The sequence below is a fragment of the Sprattus sprattus genome (assembly GCF_963457725.1).
Source record: "Sprattus sprattus genome assembly, chromosome: 15".
NCBI lineage: Eukaryota > Metazoa > Chordata > Actinopteri > Clupeiformes > Clupeidae > Sprattus > Sprattus sprattus.
In genome coordinates, this window is record NC_137913.1 from 14031458 (window position 1) to 14053957 (window position 22500).

Below are 22500 nucleotides of genomic sequence, written 5' to 3' on the forward strand. Positions count from 1 at the left end.
GTACTCTGGAGAAGCAGTGGTCTGTTTTAATAACAAATGAGTCATTTCAGACAGAGGTGATGCACACTTTTTCTTTACAATTTTTGCGGTCACTGACAGATGTGTCTGTAATTGCTTGGGAGGTTCATGTGTTTTATTATAAACCTCAGTCTGTAAAATGAAATGACAGCACCACTGTGATATCAGCCCTGAGATTTTCCAGCCCTTTTAATTATTTTGTTGTGCATGGATTTAGCTCAAAATGTCCTCCCTAGAACCATATTCAACTAATTAAATATCACTAACTTCAGTTTTCATACAGTTTGTTGAGACGGTGGATTTTCTAAGCCATTTTTGCCCCCAAACACATTGCGCGTACTGCTCCACTAGCTTGCAGTGAAATATAACTACAGGCAAGTCGTTGCAAAGCTCCTTGTGCGGAACTGCACTGAAAACAAAGAGTTTCACCTGGCAAGGGCCCAACATAAGCAGGCCAGGGGTTAGTGCTTTTTCACCGTCTCTCTTTAAGCTTCTCAAATGCAGACTAAATCTGATTTAAAGAGGCTCGTCAGAATGCCGTTAAATTGCGCTATGCATGTGAAATACTCCATGAAATAGAAAATGAAAAAAAAGAGACTAGTCTGAAGACTAGGAGTGTCTGATCTAGTGCCTTGGGCAGCACCACATGTGTGTTATTTTAAACATGTAGTGGCAGTTCCGCGTACCCAGTGCTGGGTGAGACTCGGACTCCCAAGCCTCCCAAGGGTCCTTCGGCCTTACGAGCCCTTGTGCCTGCGGAGACGTGGTCATGTCCAGTCGCAACAGGAGCGCCTTACGTGAGCACTTCCCCTGTCCGGCTGCTATTTCCATCCCACCATCCCAGGCCTCCCACCACACCCAGATCTGAGGCCGTCCCGCCAGCACAGACCGTCCGCCCTGCCGGCGGTCCGGACCCGACCAGACCAGACCGACCCAAAGCAAACCAGACAAGCATAAAATTACACAGCTGACCAGTCAGCAGCGGACAGCCCAGGGATGTCCAGGGAAGAAGGAGAGGCCCCAGCCAGCGACCGGCCGCCCAACCGTATCATTACGGCGCTATGCAGTGTGACCTGGGTATGCCTTGGCACCTCGTAGGGATTTTTTTTTCTTCTCCTGGATTTGATATATGTGCAGTTTTCTGCCTAGTCAGACTGTAAGGCCAGACAGGGCCTTGATCACCGCGTTATTTTTACATTCCTCAAATCCTAGAATAAAAACAACATGCCAAAAACAGGAGCACTGGTCGGGCTGAAAACAACCACTAAATTATGACAGGAGAATAACGTTGAGTCAGAATAGTTTTTGCTAAATATAGCCAACCTGGACAGTTCCCACCCTTTGCTCGTCTTGTGGTTTGGCAGTATGCGTCTCTGAACTTTCAAATCGCACTCTTTAATGTTATCGAAGGTAAATTTGGTGTCCAGTATGAGTTATCTCTCGTCTCAGATCCTTTGTGGCCAGACGAGCACGGTTAGATCTGGGTGAGCGCAGCTGAAGTGAAAATGAGAAGTTGGGCCTCTGGCCCGCATTATTCACACAACAGGGTTTGCAGGTCAGATGGCGGCCTCCACAGGTCCAGTGCCTCGAGCCCGAGTGATAGGCTGTCTGCCTGGATGGGTGGGTGCCCTTAGCCAGTCTCGAGCGACACCCTGCCTGTTGAGTTCTGACCTCACATGGAGGCTGGAGAGAATTGATGTGCTTTTACTGCTCCTCAACAGAGATGTATATAGGTAGTGGTTTTAGAGCAGTAAGGTGCTATTGACATACCTTTGTCTATCTCAAAACCATCATTTGTGTGTTTGTGTGTGTGTGTGTGTCAGAGAGAAAGGTTGTATATCTGTCAAGGTGAACACATTACTAGAGGGCTTATGTAATGCCCTGGCACTCGGAGTATGTGTACACGACAGTGCAAAGTAGATAACACACATACACACTCACGCAGGCATCCACCCCTCCACAACTGGGCCAAGGTAGTGTTTTATAAATAGAGGAGAGCGTGGGCTGTGGGGCTGGGCCCTCTGACGTAGCCGCGGCGATACGCGGGGCCGCTCCCTCTACTACTTCCTGTGGGAAACAATCCTATGTGAGCGTGTTTGAGCAGGACAACGAGTCTGGGTCAAGTCCCAAACCGCCTGCCTCTCCCCTCCCGCCTCCCTTATTTTCCCCCTGGTGTACCTACTGGGTTAACTGATGCCACAGACACTCCCTAGAGGCTGATCAGAACGCCCCCCTCTCTCTCTCTCTCTCTCTCTCCCTCCCTCCCTCCCTCCCTCTCTCTCTCTCTGTCTCTCCCCCGCCCACACAGAGAAGGAGGGCCGGTAAACACTGAGCTCATCCAGATCAGGAGAGGTGGGCCTCTGTTTAGCAGTACCCCGATGGTCTGATTACTCATAGTATGGAGGGAGCTCCCCAAGCGATGGTTTGGAAATTTGAAGAATGAGAGAGTTTCGTATCCTCTGTTTAACGTCTGTGTACTGGTGTGGCTCGTCGGATGCCTGTGTAGCTGTTGGACAGAAACCAGTCAAACTGGTTTACTGGTGAACCTTTAGGATTTAGAGTTCCTCAACAGTGAAACCTGCAATTACATTTGGTAGATTCTGCTCACAAAAACCACCGTGAGTTGTTTGTTCAGTCTTCAGTTCAGTTAAATTCAGTCTGGAGAGTGAAGTCCCGGTAACGGCCACACTTTACCACTTTACTTTACCATACCAGTAAGTACTGAGGTTTCAGTGAAGACAGTTCAGTGAAGTTAGAAATCAAAACAAATGAATAAACAAACTCAGTCAAAGTTCAACATCGTTGATCAGCTTCTTTTAGAGTTTGTAACATCATAGACCACCAAAACTGGAAAAAAACGAAACAATTTACAGTTGACTTGCTGAAAACCTGTCTGATCTTGTGATTACTACTTGTTATTACTTGGAGCGTGATGGTGTTACATTGCATGGCATCAATGCTGTTTATGTCATAAAAAAAAGGTGTAGATGTTTTTAATGTGATAAAATCAACTGTTCACGTTTTGAAAACCGTTCTTTAAAAGCAGCTCAGCACCACCAGGCATGGGTGTATTGGGACTGGTTCTGCCGATCTCTGCCACATTGCTGCAGGCTTGAGCCGGCAACAATTCAAAGCTGTGATGCGGTGGAAGTATTCACAGTTCAACCCTCCATCTCCCATCAGAAAAATGCAGAACTGTTAAGAGACTTCATAGGAGCGGGTTGGGGGAAACAGACGACAGAGTTTGGTGTGAATCGCTGCGACTGGTGGTAGATCTGAGAGCAGTAGGGCACATCATGCCACTGATGGTGTGGTGAATCTGCACCTGATTAGCCCACACTGATGGGCCCTGCTGCTACCGCTGCTGCTGTTGCCCCCACACCTGTCCACCAGGTGTATGTTGAGAACCTATTGCTAATCCAGCAAACGTCGTTGATCCCATTAGTTGAGTAACTCCGAGCAGATGCTTTACCGCTAACTGCTATAGTATCTGCTGTAAGTGCTGCTACATTTCGCAGCAGTGTATAAGAGGCCCTCAGTATCTTTAAACAAAGCGATCAGCGCATCTGAGCACAACCAGTCCCAGGATGAAACATGGACTCCTGTTGCTAAGTTACGCTCAAGTGTTTTCACTATTTTTAGTTCCCAGGGCCTGAATTTTCACCCAAAGATTATATTATGGCTCCATTTTAGGTTCAACCATGGAATTAAATTAAATCAAATGCATCTTCAAGTTTGCGGTGGTTATAATTAAACTACATTAAAGGTTCAGATTTCAGGTTAACCTCAGAGGGACAGTGGTTCGACCAGAAAAAAATGTTTTTATTTCTAAAAATCTTAAAATAAAAAAAATCTTTGTGAAGCAGTAAAAAGATGATGGTCTTGAGAGAGCCTAGTTGGAATTCCTATACCCTGCCTTCATGCAGCCTAAATTATTTTGTTTCTTGTTTATGGTTTTTGTTTTTCCTCTGTATCGGTAAACAGCTTTTTGGTAATCCCATTTCGGTCTGTGGGCTGATGCCTGTGTCGGTGTGTAATCATATCTTTCCTCATAATTTGCCAAACAATTTCCCTTTCACTGCTGAGCATAATCTGGCATAGGTATCTTTTTGTATTTCCTGACAAGCATCTTTTTAATTGTCCTGAGGAGTCACAAATAGAATTGGTGGGTTACAAAGTTAATGCACTTCTGTCCTTTGTCAGCCAACTTCAGAAGTCCACATTTTTTGAAGTATGTTGGATGTTTCTTAAGTGTTGTGTAGTTTTTATTTGAGACTCCACAAGAAAAATGTGCTCAATAAAAAAGTTCCACAAAAGTGCTCATGACTAAGAAGAGTTTATCTGTGGAAAATGTTGCACTTACTGTGGAGGTGTGTGCATCAGGGGAGCAGCAATGTGGTGTGTGTGTGGAGCATTTCCCAGCCTGCCTTGCTGTGATGGAAGCTCCGTTAAGCGAGGCAGTTATGGGCAGTGGTGCGAGTAGCCGTGTTAATGTTGTTTTGTTGTCTGTTGCTCAGGTACAGCAGTGTGTTCCCGAGCCTGAACATGGCGGTGAAGCGGCGAGAGCAGGCTCTCCAGGACTACAAGAGACTCCAGGCCAAGGTGGAGAAGTACGAGGAGAAGGAGAAGACGGGGCCCATCATGGTCAAGCTGCATCAGGTAAACACCCCCCCCCCCCCCCCCCCCCTTCCCCAAGCTCCCTCTTCACCCTCTTCTTATATTCTTTTACCTGTCTCTCACATTTCTCTCGTCACATCTGAACCATAGGATGCTCCTTGTGCCATCTTACCTCAATCTTGATACACCATCAGATTTCTCTGCAAAAGTTAGTGGATGCACATGCAAATGCTTTCTTTCTTAAAAGCTGGTAGGATGTTTCCCTGGGCATAAACTCGCACTTCTGCAGAGGAGTGGATGAATAGTTGCGCGTGGAATTATTATTATTTTTTTATATATATAAAGTCCATTGTGATGATCCTTCGCCCTCTGCTCTGATCACGTAGCGTGTGAAGAGCAACAAGTTAACAGGGCTCCGGCGCTGCCTGGCTGGCTGCATGGGAACAAAAATAGTGGAGCGCATTCACACACACACACACACACACACACACACACACTCTCACACACACATGTGTAGTGTTGCTCCCACGCAGGCGAGCTGGCTTGCAAGCCCCTGCACTTTCTGAAGTGCCTCTGCAGCACGTGCGCTGCCAGATAATTGGTTTCAACAGTGACTGGTACACACACACAGACACTCACCCAGACACACACCCAGACACACACCCACACACACACACACACACACACACACACACACACACACACACACACACACACACACATAAAGCATGCACATACACGTACACACAAACTGTGCACATACACACACACACACACACACAAACTTCTACTGACATGTTTGTCATTTTAAGTTTACACAGGAAAATTAGTTTCATTCTTTGTGCTTTATGTTGGTTGGGCACTTCCCACAGCGCCCAAACCTCTCACCGTCACATGCAAGGACTCATATCCAGCAACCTAACCTAACAGGGTGCACTACAGCCATCATACCGGTACTTCACAACAACAATAGCAACTTGAGATGCATTTACGCCGGAAAATGCAAAGTGTGATGGCTCAACAGCAGGAGAGCATTTCTAATTCTTGCCCAGCAAATGACTGATTCTACAGCCCCAACACATGAGCACACAGCACACAGATTCTACAGCCCTAACACATATGCATACAGCACACAGATTCTACAGCCCTAACCAATGAGCATACAGCACACAGATTCTACAGCCCTAACACATGAGCATACAGCACACAGATTCTACAGCCCTAACCAATGAGCATACAGCACACAGATTCTACAGCCCTAACACATGAGCATACAGCACACAGATTCTACAGCCCTAACACACTAGCACAGCACACAGATTCTACAGCCCTAACACACTAGCACAGCACACAGATTCTACAGCCCCAACACATGAGCACACAGATTCTACAGCCCCAACACACTAGCACAGCACACAGATTCTACAGCCCCAACACATGAGCACACAGATTCTACAGCCCTAACCAATGAGCATACAACACACAGCAGGCTTTATGATGATTAAACATTTCATCATCTGCCCATTTATTATGTTCAATGTCTAAAGTATTAAAAGTAGGGCCGAGACTTTAACACGTTAATTAAGATTAATTCATTTCACAAAAATTAACGCGTTAAAAAAATTGACGCATTTTAATCGTATCTATTTTTGCACCGCGGAACGTTTCTCACTGGAGGAGTTTCAGACGGACCGATTATACTGGCGCACCAACTAACGCGCATAAATTCGGTTCAAACAAGTTGAACCTTAGACATACATATATATGTCTATGAGTTGAACAACAAACCACAGTGGCACAGTGAACATGAACATAGAAGCTGATGAGACCGCGTTTGTTGGCCCAGTGAATGGGACATTTTGTTACAAAAAATGAACGGATGGAGGCGTCGATAAGAACATGGTTCAGTGCAAGCTATGCAACAAGGAATTCACATATCACCGCAGCACATCGAGTATCACCTCAATGCAAAACATATAGCAGCTAGCGTGGACGTTAAGCCTGACTCCGGGTACAACCAGAGATGTTTTCTAACAGTCAGGGTTTCCAATGTTCTGAATGTACTTGAAAGTATTGTGTTTTACTTAAAAAACCCAAAGTATTATAGTTTACAGAAGGTCTACCTATCTATAGGCTACCTGGATTTCTGAAATGTACTACATTTCTAAATATGGTATTACTACACTTAATGGCAAAAATTGCACTGGTCTGTTGGACTTGAACAAAAATAAACAATATTTGTGTTGCTTAAGCTTATGTATTCAGTCATTATTCAATGGTATACTAAAAATCCATGTGAAAAAAATTACTTCTCACTGTTCTCAGGTGAAATATTTATTTGCGATTAAAATGCGATTAATTTCGATTAATTAATTACAAAGCCTCTGATTAATTTGATTCATTTTTTTAATCGAGTCCCGGCCCTAATTAAAAGTCTAAACTCCTCCCAAATTCTACCCATCCTCGATGCTTTAAGTGGAAAGAATGGCAATGATACTCTGATTACTTGCCTTGAAATACTCAAAGACAATGTCACCGAGTTCTAGCAAAGAGGACCTACTGGAAGACTATAGTCTTCATCTCCAGACTAGGATGACGTGACTCCTGCGGTGATCTTTTGGCTAGTCAATACAAAATACATCCCCCATGTGTGTGCCATTTAAAAAAATGATGTGGTCCTTCTTTGAAGCGTTCTTCTCGTTTGGAATTAAAACACCACCTCCCTCACGCCCTACCATAAGCTTCCATAGATACATCAAAACATCAGGCGCTCCTTTATAGACCCAGTAGGACCTGCAGCCGATGCAGCCCTTGGACAGCCTCTTGCGCCTCTCTTCACGGGGTAAATCTCTCTTCTCTCCAACTGGAGGAAAGTCTCTTATGTTCATTCGATGGCTCTATATTCGTCACATTTTCTCGTAGTGCAGCGCATCTACCTGGCTGTACCTGCCACAGATGCTACTGCTACAAGTTACTAGCCAAAAGCAGCGCCAGTGGGGTCTATTCCCTCCTGCCAACTGTCCTTCCAAACTGTGACATGGTCTTTCCCTTCACCGCACGTGCGAGTACCCAACAACCAAGCCTAAATAACACAACAGGGTGTACATTTTTGTTTATTTTTACACTACATGTAGGCTGAATTTAACTTACACACTTCGCATCCACACACACACACACACACACTCACACACACAAAAAGCTGATGGCACTTGGTTATTCACATGCGGAAGACAAAAGACTCACACACACATGTATAAATGCATACACACACACACACATGTATGAATGCACACACACACACACACACACACACACACACACACGTCTGTTACAGCTGGCCGCCCACACAGACAGGGAAAGTGAGCATCATCAGGCCTAGTGAGCAGGTAGTGCTCCGACACACACACGCAAAGTAACATACGGGCACATGGCACATCAGTAAGATCCCTACCCAAACACACACACACACACACACATACACAAGTATCCATCTGTTTTCTTCCCACTCTTCATTGCTTTTGTTCTGTCTGTGTCTCAGTTCTTGACACTCACACTCATTCACTCACACACACACACACACACACACACACACACACACACACACACACACACACACACACACACTGCAAACTCCTCCAGCAGTTATTCACATGGCCCTACAAACATGCTTTCCACACACGCCTCTGTTGCACTTTGCAATTTTATTTATTTTGTATTGTGTGTGTGTTATCAGGCCCGAGAGGAACTGCGGCCGGTGAGAGATGACTTTGATGCCAAGAACAAGCAGCTCCTGGATGAGATGCCCAAATTCTACCACAGCCGCATTGACTACTTCCAGCCCAGCTTCGAGGCTCTGATTCGAGCCCAGGTGAGAAAAAAAGGAAGGGAAAAGACCCCAGATATTTTTCTCAGGTGTGGGGCAGGTCTCTGGCGACAGGGCAAAGGGCCAGAGCAGTTTTCGACTGAGGGAAAAGAGCTGGGGCAGTTCTCTATTCTGCAGTCAGACTCAGGATAGGTTTGTTGTTGCCGAGCGAAGAACAAGTGCGTATCTTTTAGTTTCTCAGGCACCAACTATATTTCATTTGATAAAAGTGACAGTAATACCTAATATATTTATAACTCTTACACGATCGTACTAATCATAAGATCTACAGTTTGAGGGCGTGTTTACTCAGACTTGTAATGTGTATGTGACAGGTTTTTTTACTTCACCCAAAATGAAAGCCAATACACCCAGACACTTTAAATGCACACCTCCCACTCCTCCTGTGCTGGTTTTAAACCTGGCTGCAGTAAAACACTAGATAGCTTAATTGTGTTGTTTTGGCCGGCTGGTTGGGGGGGGGAACACCCTGCTCATCTGTTGGTCCAATAGAAGGGAGGGAGGGGCCAGAGAGGTGTGGCCTGTGTAATCCTCACTATCTCCTTTCTGTGTTCAGTCAAATGTGATTAACATCAAATACACACACACACACACACACACACACACACACACACAGACAAACTCACACTCACACACACACTCACACATATGGACACACAAACACACACTCTCAAACTGACATGCACTCACACAGGCAAATACACACACACACACACACACACACACACACTCACACATACATACACTCACACATACACACACACACACACTTGCGAATGGCTTAGCTCTCCTCAGCCCAAATGCAGATCACCTTAACAACAGGATGTGTGCACAGACAGAGAGGAGGTAGTGTTCTTGGAGCGGTGCCCCGGCCACTCTCTATTTAACAGGCTCAGCAGAGACTCAGGTGCTCACGCCAGGTTCTGCCCAGGACAGCGGCCCGTGCCCACGCCTCTCAGCGGCTCTAGCTCAGAACCAGAACCCGGCCCGGCCCGGCCCGCTGTTTGGGTGACTCCGCTGGTGGTTGTTGCCGTTTCCTGTCGAGATCACTGGATGTCCCCGTGAGCTAGAGATGTATTGTGCCGCATATCCGTAACAGTCTCATGTTCAGTTCCTATAGGTTTTTCATTCAGTAATGTATTCGTTTATTTGTGTGCTTTATCTTTTCTTTTTTTTGCATCTTTGCTTATTAAATATAAAAAAAGCAAAAGTGAAAATGTAAGGTTACAGTCTTGGAGCAGAGGTGAGGGAGAGATGGGAGTGACAGAGAGAGTGACAGATGAATGTGTCTGAGGGAGAAAGAGTACCAAAGTGTGTGTGTGTGTGTCCCTGATATTGTTCCTCATTGCTTCCTTGCTCTCTCTCTCTCTCTCTCTCTCTCTCTCTCTCTCTCTCTCTCTCTCTCTCTCTCTCTGTGAGTCAGTATTCAGCACCTGTTCCTCCTTGTGGTTAGGGTGAGGTTTGTGTGCAGTTTAAATGGCAGTCGCTGAAGCAGTTGTCCGGCGGCGGCGGTGGCTTGCGGCCTCCTGCAAACCAGGCTGGCATAGCTTCTCCTCGTAACCGTGCCGTGATGTTGGCAGGGGAGGCGGAGAGTCATCGAAGGTCATCTGTCTGGACGCGTCACTCTAAGCCTCGAGTCCGTGAGCGAGAGGAGATCAGGCCACTTTGTCTGTCTAAACGGTTTACGGAGGATTGCCATAGTGGAAACAAACAAATGTAATCGTCAGTTAATCTCACATAATGGTTTAATGAATTTAGTAACTCTGGTCAGTTAGTAATATTAGGGGTACAAAAAAAATCAATCTGCTGACTTTTTCTTCTGGACTTAAAATAGTACATTATACCTTACAGATATTGGTCATTATAGTTGGCATGTTTGGGCCTATATTTCCATATGATATATTTGGCATATATGTGAGGACCAGGTAGAATGGAAATACTCCTGTTACTTTGCAGTGGTCAGAAGAGGGGTCAATCAGCCCATGGACGAGGTGTTTCTGGAGAAATGCAAGTGCATTGTAAGTTGCTATCAAATGCTTAAGAGGTGTTCGATGAGATTCAGGTCTTCATTGAACTTAAGAATCCTGGTCTGTTTTGTACTTCAGGTTATATCTGTGGCATTGGTGACTTTTGAAGAATTCTGTGCTGTTTATTCGTATTTGGGAAAGCAGGTGGGAATGGTGTCAGTGAGTCAATCCTCCATATTGGTGACAAGATTGAACAAGCCTGGCACACTAAATATCCCAAAAGGATGAGCACTGGTTGATGCGTCACACAACTGTTTATGTGCAGTTTGCATTAAGCTGTTGTAGAGGCAGGGAGGGAAGGAAGGAAGGAGGGAGGGACGGAGGGAGGGAGGGAGGGAGGGAGGGAGGGAGAGAGAGAGAGAGAGAGAGATATACACGGTGAGCAAGAACAAAAAATGTCTGAAAGAGAGAAAAGGAGAGTATAAAGAGATGTGGAGAGGTAGGAAGAGAGCAGGCACAGCTCTCCCACCCACCCACACATGGCCATCACGCAGCAGCGCTGCAGCTCTCCCTTCAGACCAACAGCATGGCATAGCATAGCGCAGCCCTCTCCTCTCTCTCTCTTTCTCTCTCTCTCTCCCCTCCCTTCCTCTCTCTTTCTTTCTCTCTCTTTCTTTCTCTTTCTCTCTCTCCCCTCCCTCCTCTCTCTCTTTTTTTCTCTTCCCCCCCCCCCCCTCTCTTTCTAAGTGTGTGTGATGCAGGACTGAGAACAGGAGATGAGACACACACTGTTAAAATTCCTTACATTCCTATCACAGCACTATCAGCAACGCTGACTAACGCTTTGATACGACAGTTGAGAGCTTGTAGAGTGGGTGTGGGCGCGTGTGTGTGTGTAAGAGGGGAGAGTGTGTGTGTGTGTGTTTTGCTAGTTTACAGAAAGGAGTTCATGTCAAAGTGCACTCTGGCATTGAACTTGGCCACATCTGTCTATTCTTCCTCTGACTCGCTGAGTCACTGGCTTCTTGGGGATTCTGTGATTTGTGTGTCTCTGTGTGTCTCTGTGTGTCTCTGTGTGCTTGTCTGTGTGTATGCAGACATGTGTGTGTCTGTGTGTTTGTGTGTGTGTGTGTGTGTGTGTGTGTGTGTGTGTGTGTGAACACAGAGGCGGATGTTACAAGGGCCCTTCAACTGACCGCTGACTCACACACACTCCTCACACACATGCACACAACCCACCAGTGGATGAATGAAAGTCTCAGAAGGGTTAGATACGAGACTAACAGGCTCATTGGCTCGCAAATGGAGACACAGACACACACATACACACACACACACACACACACACACACACACATACACACAAATGCTGCACATCTGCTCCCTCATGCACACAAACATGAATCACACACACACACACACACTTAAACAGCCTGGGTGGCCTTAACATCCATCCACAGCATTGCAAACGCATGCACACACACACACGCACGCACATACATACGTACATATGCACACACACACACTCACACACGTCACTTTGTATTTCATACTTGTGCATTTAGATTAGCTCTATCTGAAAGAGCGCCTTGTGTTCTGCTTAACAATATTCCTTACATAAATTACATTAAACAACGTGACACAGTTACATAGTAAATTACATTCAGTAGTTTTTCAGAACCATCTTTCATGTGTGGCTATTTCCTGTGGCCAACCAGCATCGAGACCTCACACACAACAGCAATGACTGCTTAGAGTGATAACATGCAGAAATATTGATGTATGTAACTAACATACATGTACAGCAGGCTTGTAAACACTACACGTATGTTTGTATACACTACATGTATGTATGTGTGTGTGTGTGTATGGATATTTAGACTGATCTTTACAGCCAACATTTCCTTGCCCTTTGAACTCCACCCTCGACGCTGGTAACGTGAGCCTCCCGCCAAGGCTCTTGATGTGGTAGGCTGTCTGCGGCTGGTGTAAACACACGCGTGTGTCCCTGTCACACACACACACACACACACACACACACACACACACACACACACACACACACAGGCACAGGCAGACAAGCCTCTGAGTGTAGTCATCCTGGCTTGAGTGAACCCTCCAGTGGCATCCTGTCGGATGGCCGCTAAATTTATTGTGTCTTTGATCCAACTTCAAATCAATTATGTGTAATCATACACTACGCTGTTGTGTTCATTTGTCCTTCAGCACAACGCGCTTGGCATGTTTGTATTATGCAGTCGTTTTTCAATCCTTAGAGGATGTTTTGCACAGCTAACGCACCCGTTCTGTCACATATAACCATCAAACAGCGCCTGATTGTAGTAAAGTTAGTCAATGCATAAGCCAGTGATTACACAGGAAATGTGTATTTGACACCAGGGAATAAAAAATGTATCCTGTCATTGTGTTGAACTGATTTGTCTTCAGTGTCATGAAGATAAGGCAAGTTCTAGTATGTTTTCAGCGTCCAGTAAGAAGAGCTATTCCATGTGAATTCAACCAGTTTTTTTTACTTCCCCATCTCATTTATTTTTTGGGTTAGTTGGGTATGTTGGAAAAATCGCAAATATTAGAACCATGGGGGAAATATTGATCAAGTTTGCAAGTGTGTGTGTGTGTGTGTGTGTGTGTGTGTGTGTGTGTGTGTGTGTGTGTGTGTGTGTGTGTGTGTGTGTGTGTGTGTGTGTGTGTGTGTGTGTGTGTGTGTGGGAGGTGTAAATGTTTTGTTTTACTTGATTACATCCCAAAACCCCTAACAAAAACAACCCCAATAGTCCGATACATCCCATTTGTCCCAAAGTCTGTCTTTTGTGTGAGTTACCTCACCACCCATTCAAAACAGTCCATTCAGTAAACTAAATCTATATGATGATATCGATATAGTGTGTATACCCACTAAACTGGTCTTGCCTGTATCATTTACCACCTGATGTCTGTATATATACTACTTACATTGACCAAATGCTGGCTGTGTACAACCCCTGTTGTTTCCCTTCCCCTTCTGCCACACAACCCTCCCCCTTCCTATCTCCACCCGGCCGACCTCAAGCAGATGGGTCCCCCCTTATGTGCCGTGGTTCTGCTTAAGGTTTCTGCCTGCCTAACAGAGAGTTTTTTTCTTGACCCTGTTGCCATTGTGCTTGCACTAGGGGGTTCAGGCTCTGTAAAACGCCTAGAGGCAATTGTATTGTTATGGCGCTATATAAATAAAATTGAATTGAATTGAATTGAATTAATCCCTTTAACGATAGAGAAAGAATAATCCTCCCAAACAATTCAGTCTCCAACCGTAAAGTTACAAAATGAAACAAACAAAACAAGATCAGATTAATTTCAGGTAATCCACTTCGAAGGAGAATATATTCCAAAGTGTGGTTCTTTAAGATCCTTCCCGGCAGCTTCAGTTAATGGGACACAATACAGCTGAAGAGAAGGCCATCATCTGTTAGGCCATTAGCAACGTTCACTTCCCTTGTGCTTTCCTGGGACTACTGGAGTCACCTCCGTGGCCCAGATTATCAATATATTCATTAAAAATGGACCAAAAACACATAATGTATATGCCACTTTCCCCCCATCGCCAACCCTAACCCACACACATTTTTGATTGTTCATTTGTAGTCTGTTATATTGATAAACACTGATGTAACTGGCTACGTTACGTAACCCCTCCCCCTCCTGCCAGAGGCAACTAGGCATGGGCCCCAAGTAGGGTTTGATTAACAGTGTTTGATTTACATTAACAGTGTCCACACTTGGTCTTCCCATTTTAACTTAGTAGTTTACTGGGACTAGTTTTCTCAACACAACAGCTGATTCTGACCTTTTAGGCACAATCTTGGTTTAGACATTTTGTTGTTTTAAACAATGGGTGCGCCCTGACACAGTCTCCCTCTCTGAACGGCACCCATCTCGGATGGGTATTATAGTACTTAGCTTGTCTGCGTCTAACCACTCCCATTCTGTGTCTAACCAGTATGTATGAGAGGCCCTTGAGGCTCTTTGAGATTCCTCCTCCCGGGAGCCAGCTCTGCCGGAGTCCTTCCCGTCGTCTCATGCTTGGTGGTGATAATTGCATACCTGAACTCAGGCAGCCATTTTATCCCACTCTCGGTGGTGATCAGCCACCATAAAACCATTGTGTTGAGTTCAGGGTTAACCATTTCTGTCAAGTTGTTTTTGTGGCTGGTTACTCATAGTCAGTTTTGAAGTGACTTCCCAAGACCTGCAAAGATCAGTTTAAAGTTGTCTACTGAACTGGGGGCCTGAATAGGGCTGCAAGAATCTAGGCACGCCCCATACTGTAAAGACTTAATCTCTGGGAATCTTGCAAATACCGTGGGTTTACTGTCTTTTAATAGGAACAACTCCACCCACTTGGTGTAGCAATCAACCACAGCTAATATAATATTACGGCCTGCTTTTCTTTGTGGAAATGGCCCCAGAAGGTCCACCCCCAACATCTCTCCCACCCCCAATATCTCTCCCCCCCAACATCTCTCCCCCCCAACATCTCTCCACCCTCAACACCTCTTCCGCACCCAACCGCTCTCCACCCCCAACATCTCTCCACGCCCAACATCTCTCCCTCCCTCAACAGCTCTCTACTCCCAACATCTCTCCCACCCCCAACATCTCCCCACCCCCAACATCTCTCCCACCCCCAACATCTCTCCACCCCAACATCTCTCCCACCCCAACATCTCTCCACCCCAACATCTCCCCCCCCCCCAACATCTCCCCCCCCCCCCAACATCTCTCCCCCCCCAACATCTCTCCAACCCCAACATCTCTTCACCCCAACATCTCTCCAACCCCCGACATCTCTCCACCCCAACATCTCTCCCACCCCCAACATCTCTCGCCCCCAACATCTCTCCACCCCAATATCTCTCCACCCCAACATCTCTCCAACCCCAACATCTCTTCACCCCAACATCTCTCCAACCCCCAACATCTCTCCACCCCAACATCTCTCCCACCCCCAACATCTCTCGCCCCCCAACATCTCTCCCTCCCTCAACAGCTCTCCACTCCCAACATCTCTCCCTCCCTCTCCACTGTGGTCTGCTGGATCGTGCCTGCTGGCCTTTTGCTGTCAGGTTTGAATTTGAGTGGAACAGTCGAAGGTGGAACAACCCTTAATGTAGTGCCATACATATTTCCTAATCGGAGGCCACCAGGTACCAGCAATGTCTTGAGTCTCCCCGGGTGGGATTGTCATGACTGGACCGAAGGAAAGAAACGGCAAGTCTCTTGGGGAAAGTCAACGAAGGGTCAGGCTGGGCTAGCACCGGTACAGACTCTCTTCTGCCACGCTCTCCTGCCACGCCTGGTTCCAATGCCATCCCATAATGGGATATGACATAAATTGATGAGTGGGGCGTTCAAGTCTGCAAACCTGTGGATGAGTTGTTGTTCCATCCTATCATGCTCATGAATCTCTGCAAAAGATTTGTGGTGTCAGATAGTTGGTGACTACTGCAGTTGTAGCTTGGTCAACCACCACTCCCTGCCCAGTCACAATGTGGCTGAGACATTTCAGTTGCTTGAGTAGGAAATGACCACAGATTTTTTTTTATTCAGTGAGAGGTTGGCATCATGCAGCTTGGCAAACATAGCCATATCCTTCAGGTGCTGTTCGGGGTCAGCAGAGTAGATGGTTGTCATCAATATAGTCAAAGCATTCCTGGCCAATCAAATCTCCCAGGACCTTTCCATGAATCTCTGAAATGTGCCGTTAGTGTTTGTAAGACCAAATGGCATCCCTTTAAATTGGAATAAACCAAAGGGGCCAGAGCAGTCTTTGCCTTGCTCTTATCATCCATGGCCATTTTTTTTTTATTACACCCATTTCCCAGTTTATTGTTCAACACTGTTAAACACTGATGGAATTTCATAATTGTTCAACCAGTATTAAAGATATTCCACTAATATTTGTCTTCCTGCTGTTAAATAAATTAGTATGGGGCTCTGTGCATTCTCAAGGCCATAGGTGGTTTAATCTGGCAGAAACTGGCCTGTAAAGATGGCTCCAGAATGAAAATGATTTCTCATCTTTTCAGAAATAACCATTCAAATGACATATGGTACAGAATATGACGTTATAGGGACAGCTAGGCTATGAAGTGTTATAGAGACAGCTAGGCTTTGAAGTGGGCAGAAGCTGACCATTCCACGTAAGTTTATGAATGGTAACCATGACAACGAGTTTAAACAATCTCTCTCTCTGATAGACTGATTAACAAGAACCTCAGATAAGATTGCTTGCATAACTAAATATTACCATCAAAACTCCCAGCTGCATTCATTTATACTTCATTAAAGAACACAACAGATGCATTTACAATGAAAATTGTTGCTGGCATCGTTGGTTTGTCAGATTATGAACAAATGAAGGCAGCTCATTGGGGAACCAAGGCCACAGTGGCTGGTGAACAGGCAGTTTTCACAAAGGCCTCAAGGCCAGAAAGCCATGGCCGACCTGCCATAGGTCAAATTCAAAAAGTTCATGTTGAAAGCTGCAGGTACCACGAAAAACGAAATCTTTTGCTAGTTTTTATACATTTTCATTTCATCGGTCCTGGTCATAACTCATTCAGTTAAGTCAAAAAAGTCCTGTTGATTCTGTTCAATGTCTTTTCATTGTGAGAGAAATCGGAGGTAATTTGCTGAAACCAGCAGTTAAAAATAGCTTGACCAACACTAAGCATTAATATATTGCTCATAGCCAGTAGTTCTTTCAGCATTATCTTTATTGGTCACACACACACACACACACACACACACACACACACACACACACACACACACGCACTCTGTCTCTCTCTCTCTCCCCACACACACAGTCACATACCCTCTGTCTCTCGCTCTCTCACACACACACTCTCTCTCCGTCACACACTCACACCCTCCCGCATATGTGCTCACATTACACACTGTACTGCATAGTGCATGGTGAAGCTCTTTCAGTGATACCCCTCCATCCTCTGTAGCTACTGTAAGTGTTGCATGAATAAATATCTTTCCTGTGTGTGTGTGGGTTTGAAGAGGCTGTATTTCCCAGAGCGCTCATTCTCAGCCCACTCCTCTGGAGCCTTGTAATGTGATTAAAGTGTATTAATCATCAAAGCCACTCTCCTGGGAGCCTGACTCACGGGCCGGGGGTAGAGACAGGGGTGGGATGTGTCAAAAAAGCTTTCAGCCAACACTCGCGCACTCTTGTACAGATTGGAGGAGAAAAGGCAGGGTCACTACCCACTGAAGTGCAGAGCTGTGCTGCTTTCTTGCCGCTTGTAGAAAATTCTCTTTTTTCTTTAGGATATTTTTTATAATTTTTTTTTTTTTTTTTTTTTAAGGCCTTGTTTGCTTTGTAAGTGTTTGTCGGGTGAGTTTTTAACCCTCCTGAAGCCGGTGTCTCATTAGGAAAGGTGAAAGGGTAAGCGAAGGCGTTGAGCTTAAAGTTGTATGTTTGGCCCTCAACAAATAGGTTTTGGCTCCAGTAGGTAATTGCTGATTCAAGACCAGGGAGTTTAGCCTGAGCTTTTGTTTAATACTTGCTAGGTGCTATTGTAGCTCTAATTTTCTTTGCCATCTTTTTCACTCTCTTTTATTCTCTCTCTCTCTCTCCCTCCCCAAGGTGGTATACTTCACAGAGATGCACAAGATCTTCAGTGACCTGACGGAACAAATAGACCAAGCCGGCCTCACAGACGAACAGAGGGAGCGGGAGAACGAGGCCAAACTGAGTGAGCTGCGAGCGCTGTCCATCGTCGCGGATGATTGAGGCGAACGTTCAGCGAAAGCGCGTCTTCACTTGATTTTTTATTTCCCACTGTTTTGCCTCAGTGCACTCCAGTGAATGGTTTGTTATCTCGGATAATTCCTAGTTGGTCATCGTCTGGCTCGCTATCAGCCTTGACTCAGTTGAATGACACTGTATTGAAATGTTATATTTATTTATTTCGGTTTTTCCATCAGTCTAACCTAACCTCTTCATTTGTAACTTGTAGAGAACACTAATAAGCGTTTCAGGCAAAAAGCCACCCTTAAAAGCCATTCTAACAATGAAGTTGGCTCAAAGCCAGCGCTGGGAAAGACTTGATTTTTGTTTTTGAAACTCACGTGTTGAAAATGTGCTGAAGTGGTCACCCACTCAATTTCGAGCCGCTCGCTTCTCCCTATTGTCCATCATCCGTGAAAGCTTCTCTAGCTCGGCTTTGCCTTCACATTTAGCAGGGGGGAGAAAAAATCGCTCTCGTAGGAAGACTGCAATCGCCGTTTAATGGCAAGTCACTTCTATTATGTGCTTTATGTGAAGTGCGGTCTCTAATGGGTTGTGTAGGCTACTATGTTTGCCACCTGCGTCAAAAAAGTGCGGTAACATAAAGCAAAATTTGGCCTTCGTTTATTTGAATCTGTCACACTATTGTTTATTTTGCGTTGTACATTCTAATCCAGTGATCTTCTTTGTGTCACAGGTAATGAAATGTGCATTGACAAAGTGAATATATTTTTGAAATGACCCGCTATAGATATGACCCAACAACTAGCCTATGTGGCTTCTGACACGTTTGTTTGTGTAAGAATATTCATATCTGCCCTCAGTATTCTAGTCAAACGTATGAGGCGGTGAAGGCTCAAGATAACGTAATTCTTAATGTTAAGTCACCATTCCTGTACAATGCGTATCCTTAACTGCGTATGCGTAATGGTGTATAATGAGAACACAGAACATGTAGGCCTACTGCACGGTGCTATAGAAACATTTCGTTCTTACTTTGGTGGAAGCAACAGTAATGTATATGACATCAAACCGGCCAAAACAATACTGCGCCGCCCTCTAGTGGTAGTCATCTCCTGTGCAACTCCTTAGTAGGATTGTGTCACTATTGTGTTGAAGGTTTCATTACTTTTTCTCATTGTCTTTGTGTTTTTTTTAATTATGAATGTAGGGTTGTATACTAGAGTGCTTATTTATCTTGTGTTTGGATAGTGTTACACAGCCATAACACTAATGTTCCAGTGCCATTCAAGGCCCTTTTGGTCAATCGGACCAATCCCCACATCACGTTCAGACCTTGTTGTAAATATTGCCTATGAAATGATGCTAATGTCAATCACTGTATGAAGAAAGACAAGCCCAACCAATGAAGTAACTCGACCATGGAATGCTTGGACTGTTGAAATGTTTGAAGTTTCCTCTGTGCCTTCATGTTCCTCTGTGTCATTTGCAGAGGTTATTGTTTTCTCATAAGCAAAATCATTGTTTTGCTCTCATGTTTGTGTACTTTTCACTGAAGTCCTAAATATTGTTTGAATCTATTAACACATTGAATCATCTCATCCCTTACATCTGAGTAGATAACTGTATATTTTGCCATAATTGTTACTTACCTAATTTGAAACAACTCTTTCTGGTAATGTGGTGTTTGTAGGGACTAATTGTGTGTGTGTTTTTATTAAAAAAGAGGGTACATTTGAAAAAGTGTGCCGTCCTTTGTCATGAAACATTTGTGTCCTCTTCTGATCCTTTAGATAATATCCTGAAGAGTATTATTGTCACCCATCAGTGTCAGTTTGTTTTGCGTTGACTTGCTTGTCACAAACGTGAAATACCAACTGAAGCCCCCGCCCAAACCCTCTTCATTCATGTCCAGTTAATTTGGGATCAAGAGAAGTCAAGGACACTTCAGATTTTCCATCCGTGTTTTTATTCCTCATAAGAAATCCAACAATTATCCTGTAGTCCTCTATATGATTGGCCATTAGTCAAGTCATTTGTTTCTCCTCCTACATTCGATATTTACAACAATGCACTTTATCATTTACAGGCTCACGGTATATTACACAAGCTGCATAAATTACGTCGGTCCGCACTCATGAGAAACTCCCTTGCACAACGCAACAAGTAGCAGGGAACTGGTTTAAGATGCTTGGCACTTCAATGACATGTTTTAAAAGAGCAATGTGTTTCTCGTGGGACCGTAATAAAGCTAAATGCTAGAGCTAAAGTAAAGGGTCACAGTGCAGATCCCTTTAAGTTGCTGTTGACTAGCTTTGCGCTCTACCTAAAGAGGGGGACGGATACACAAGGGGGCCATTCCCTTTAAGTCCACTCCCAGAATCCTTTGCCTGGGAACCTCTAAATACACACACTACATTCTAAACAGAAGTGGATGTGGGCAACCCATTCTCCTGCTCGGCTAAGAAAGGCCCCTGCATGTGTGTTTGTGCTCTAGTTATGTGAGTGAGGTATGCTATAATCAGAACAGGGCAAGAACAGCATGTCCACTGGTGGTCTGGTTCCCCTGGGTACCTTGAGCAACATTCTTTAAGAGCTGGATTTGGGTGTGTGTGTGTGTTTTCAGAACTCAGTGTGGCAGGAAGTCTACAACTGTGTTTTGCTAAAAATGCTAACAAGATAAACACAAATGCTCAGGCCAGATGAGAGTGCAAAAACACCTTAGGCACTAAAACAGGCTCACTGCATGAAACCACCTAGGTCATTTGTGTGTGTGTCTGTGTGAGCGTGTTTGTTTGTGAGCTAGTTTGTCTGTGTGTTCAGGGTCCTCTAAGCAGTCGTTTTGCCGTACATGAGGGTGATCTGTTCTTGGAAGGCTTTGCGCAGGTCGACGCGGCGGCTCTTCAGGGTGGGAGTGAGCAGGCCGTTACTCACACTGAACTGCTCCGGGTGCAGGCATAGGTCCTTCACCTGACACAGACACACACACACACACACACACAGACACAGACACATTACCTTTCGGTCAACATGACAAATTCCCCCGGTATATATTGAAATCTTGAAATCATTCAATTTACACACAGACTGTTCGGCACGGCAGGGCTAAAATGCAGTTTCCCATGTAAAGATCGTAATGCACATTCGAGAGGCTTCAATGTGATTTTCACAGGCAGTCAAGCTTCTTTATTCTTCTGTATTCGAGTTGCTCACCTGCTCAAAGGACTTTAGTCCTGCCTCCTTCCCTACTGCCGTCATGTCCTCCAACACAGCCTTCTTCACATCCTACACAGAGGGAACCAAGGGACTTTTTCTATTTCTCTTAGTTTTTTGTGTACCAACACAGTTCTGTAAATCCTTGTGAAAATCTATTTTCAATGTGAAGGTTTTTTTAGGTTTAATTTTTAAATAGCACTAGCATCTCATATGCCACATGAACACGATGTCAAACAAGCACTTGCATACTTCTTAAACACTTTACTGGTACACACATTAATACTGGTAATGTTTAAATTTCACTTTAGAATGCAAAACGGATGCTAGCAGAATCTCACTCACTGGATTCTGACACAGCTCCTCGTATGAGCCCACAATGCCCCTCTCTTTGGCCCAGTCTGTGAACACCTCCGGGTCTGGCACCACGAGTCCCACCAGGTGAGACTTGAGCACAGGGATAGAACGACAGTGAAGGTTAGGTTAGGATTTAAAAGGCCTTCAATGTAGGATCTCACACAACAGAGCAGAAGTGGTGTGCATATGGAAATCTCTATGGAAATCCAAAATGAAAATCATCTTCTCTGCGAGTGGATGCCCGTGTGTGTGTGTGTGAGTGTGTGTGTGTGTGTGTGTGTGAGTGTGTGTGTTGGCTGGTTCCCCCACTAGTTTGACCTGAACTTGCTTTCATAATACTCCAACAACCACATAATAGAAGTTTTATGAGGTAGCAAATTAATTCAGCATTCAAGGATGCATACAATTTGGACATTCAGTGCAGGCTCAAACTGAAAAAACTACGCCAGACGTAGGCCTAGGCCTATATAAAAATTCGGGACACCCTGTCAAAAAGTGGTTCTTCCAGTGATGCCAAGCTGAAGTTCAAATACTGGCGGCGGCCGTCTTTATTTAAAATTCGCCGTGCATATGTAAACTATAGCGTTTTTGCCGGTTTCCAGGGTCAAATTCAAAACTGACACCTAGCTGGCTCCATGCACCATCGAATTACCTTTAAAAAGAGCCCAGATTTAAGAAAT

General features: G+C 44.9%; 2 protein-coding genes across 2 annotated transcripts in view; one reads left to right on the plus strand and one right to left on the minus strand.

Moving 5' to 3' along the window:
• The window catches only part of bin3 (bridging integrator 3), a 43160-nt gene extending 23222 nt beyond the window's left edge, over positions 1-19938 (plus strand). Inside the window, exons 7-9 of the mRNA XM_080852304.1 lie at positions 4536-4677; positions 8369-8503; positions 18146-19938. Coding sequence (XP_080708430.1) covers positions 4536-4677; positions 8369-8503; positions 18146-18292 — 424 coding nt within the window. The 3' untranslated portion in view covers positions 18293-19938. The remainder of the gene's footprint in view (positions 1-4535; positions 4678-8368; positions 8504-18145) is intronic.
• A 1141-nt stretch (positions 19939-21079) lies between these two features.
• acsl2 (acyl-CoA synthetase long chain family member 2) overlaps positions 21080-22500 on the minus strand; it is a gene marked incomplete at both ends in the record, with an annotated part of 12891 nt that continues 11470 nt past the window's right edge. The window contains 3 exons of the mRNA XM_080852099.1: positions 21080-21220; positions 21464-21535; positions 21809-21910. Of these exons, the coding sequence (XP_080708225.1) occupies positions 21080-21220; positions 21464-21535; positions 21809-21910 (315 nt within the window). The remainder of the gene's footprint in view (positions 21221-21463; positions 21536-21808; positions 21911-22500) is intronic.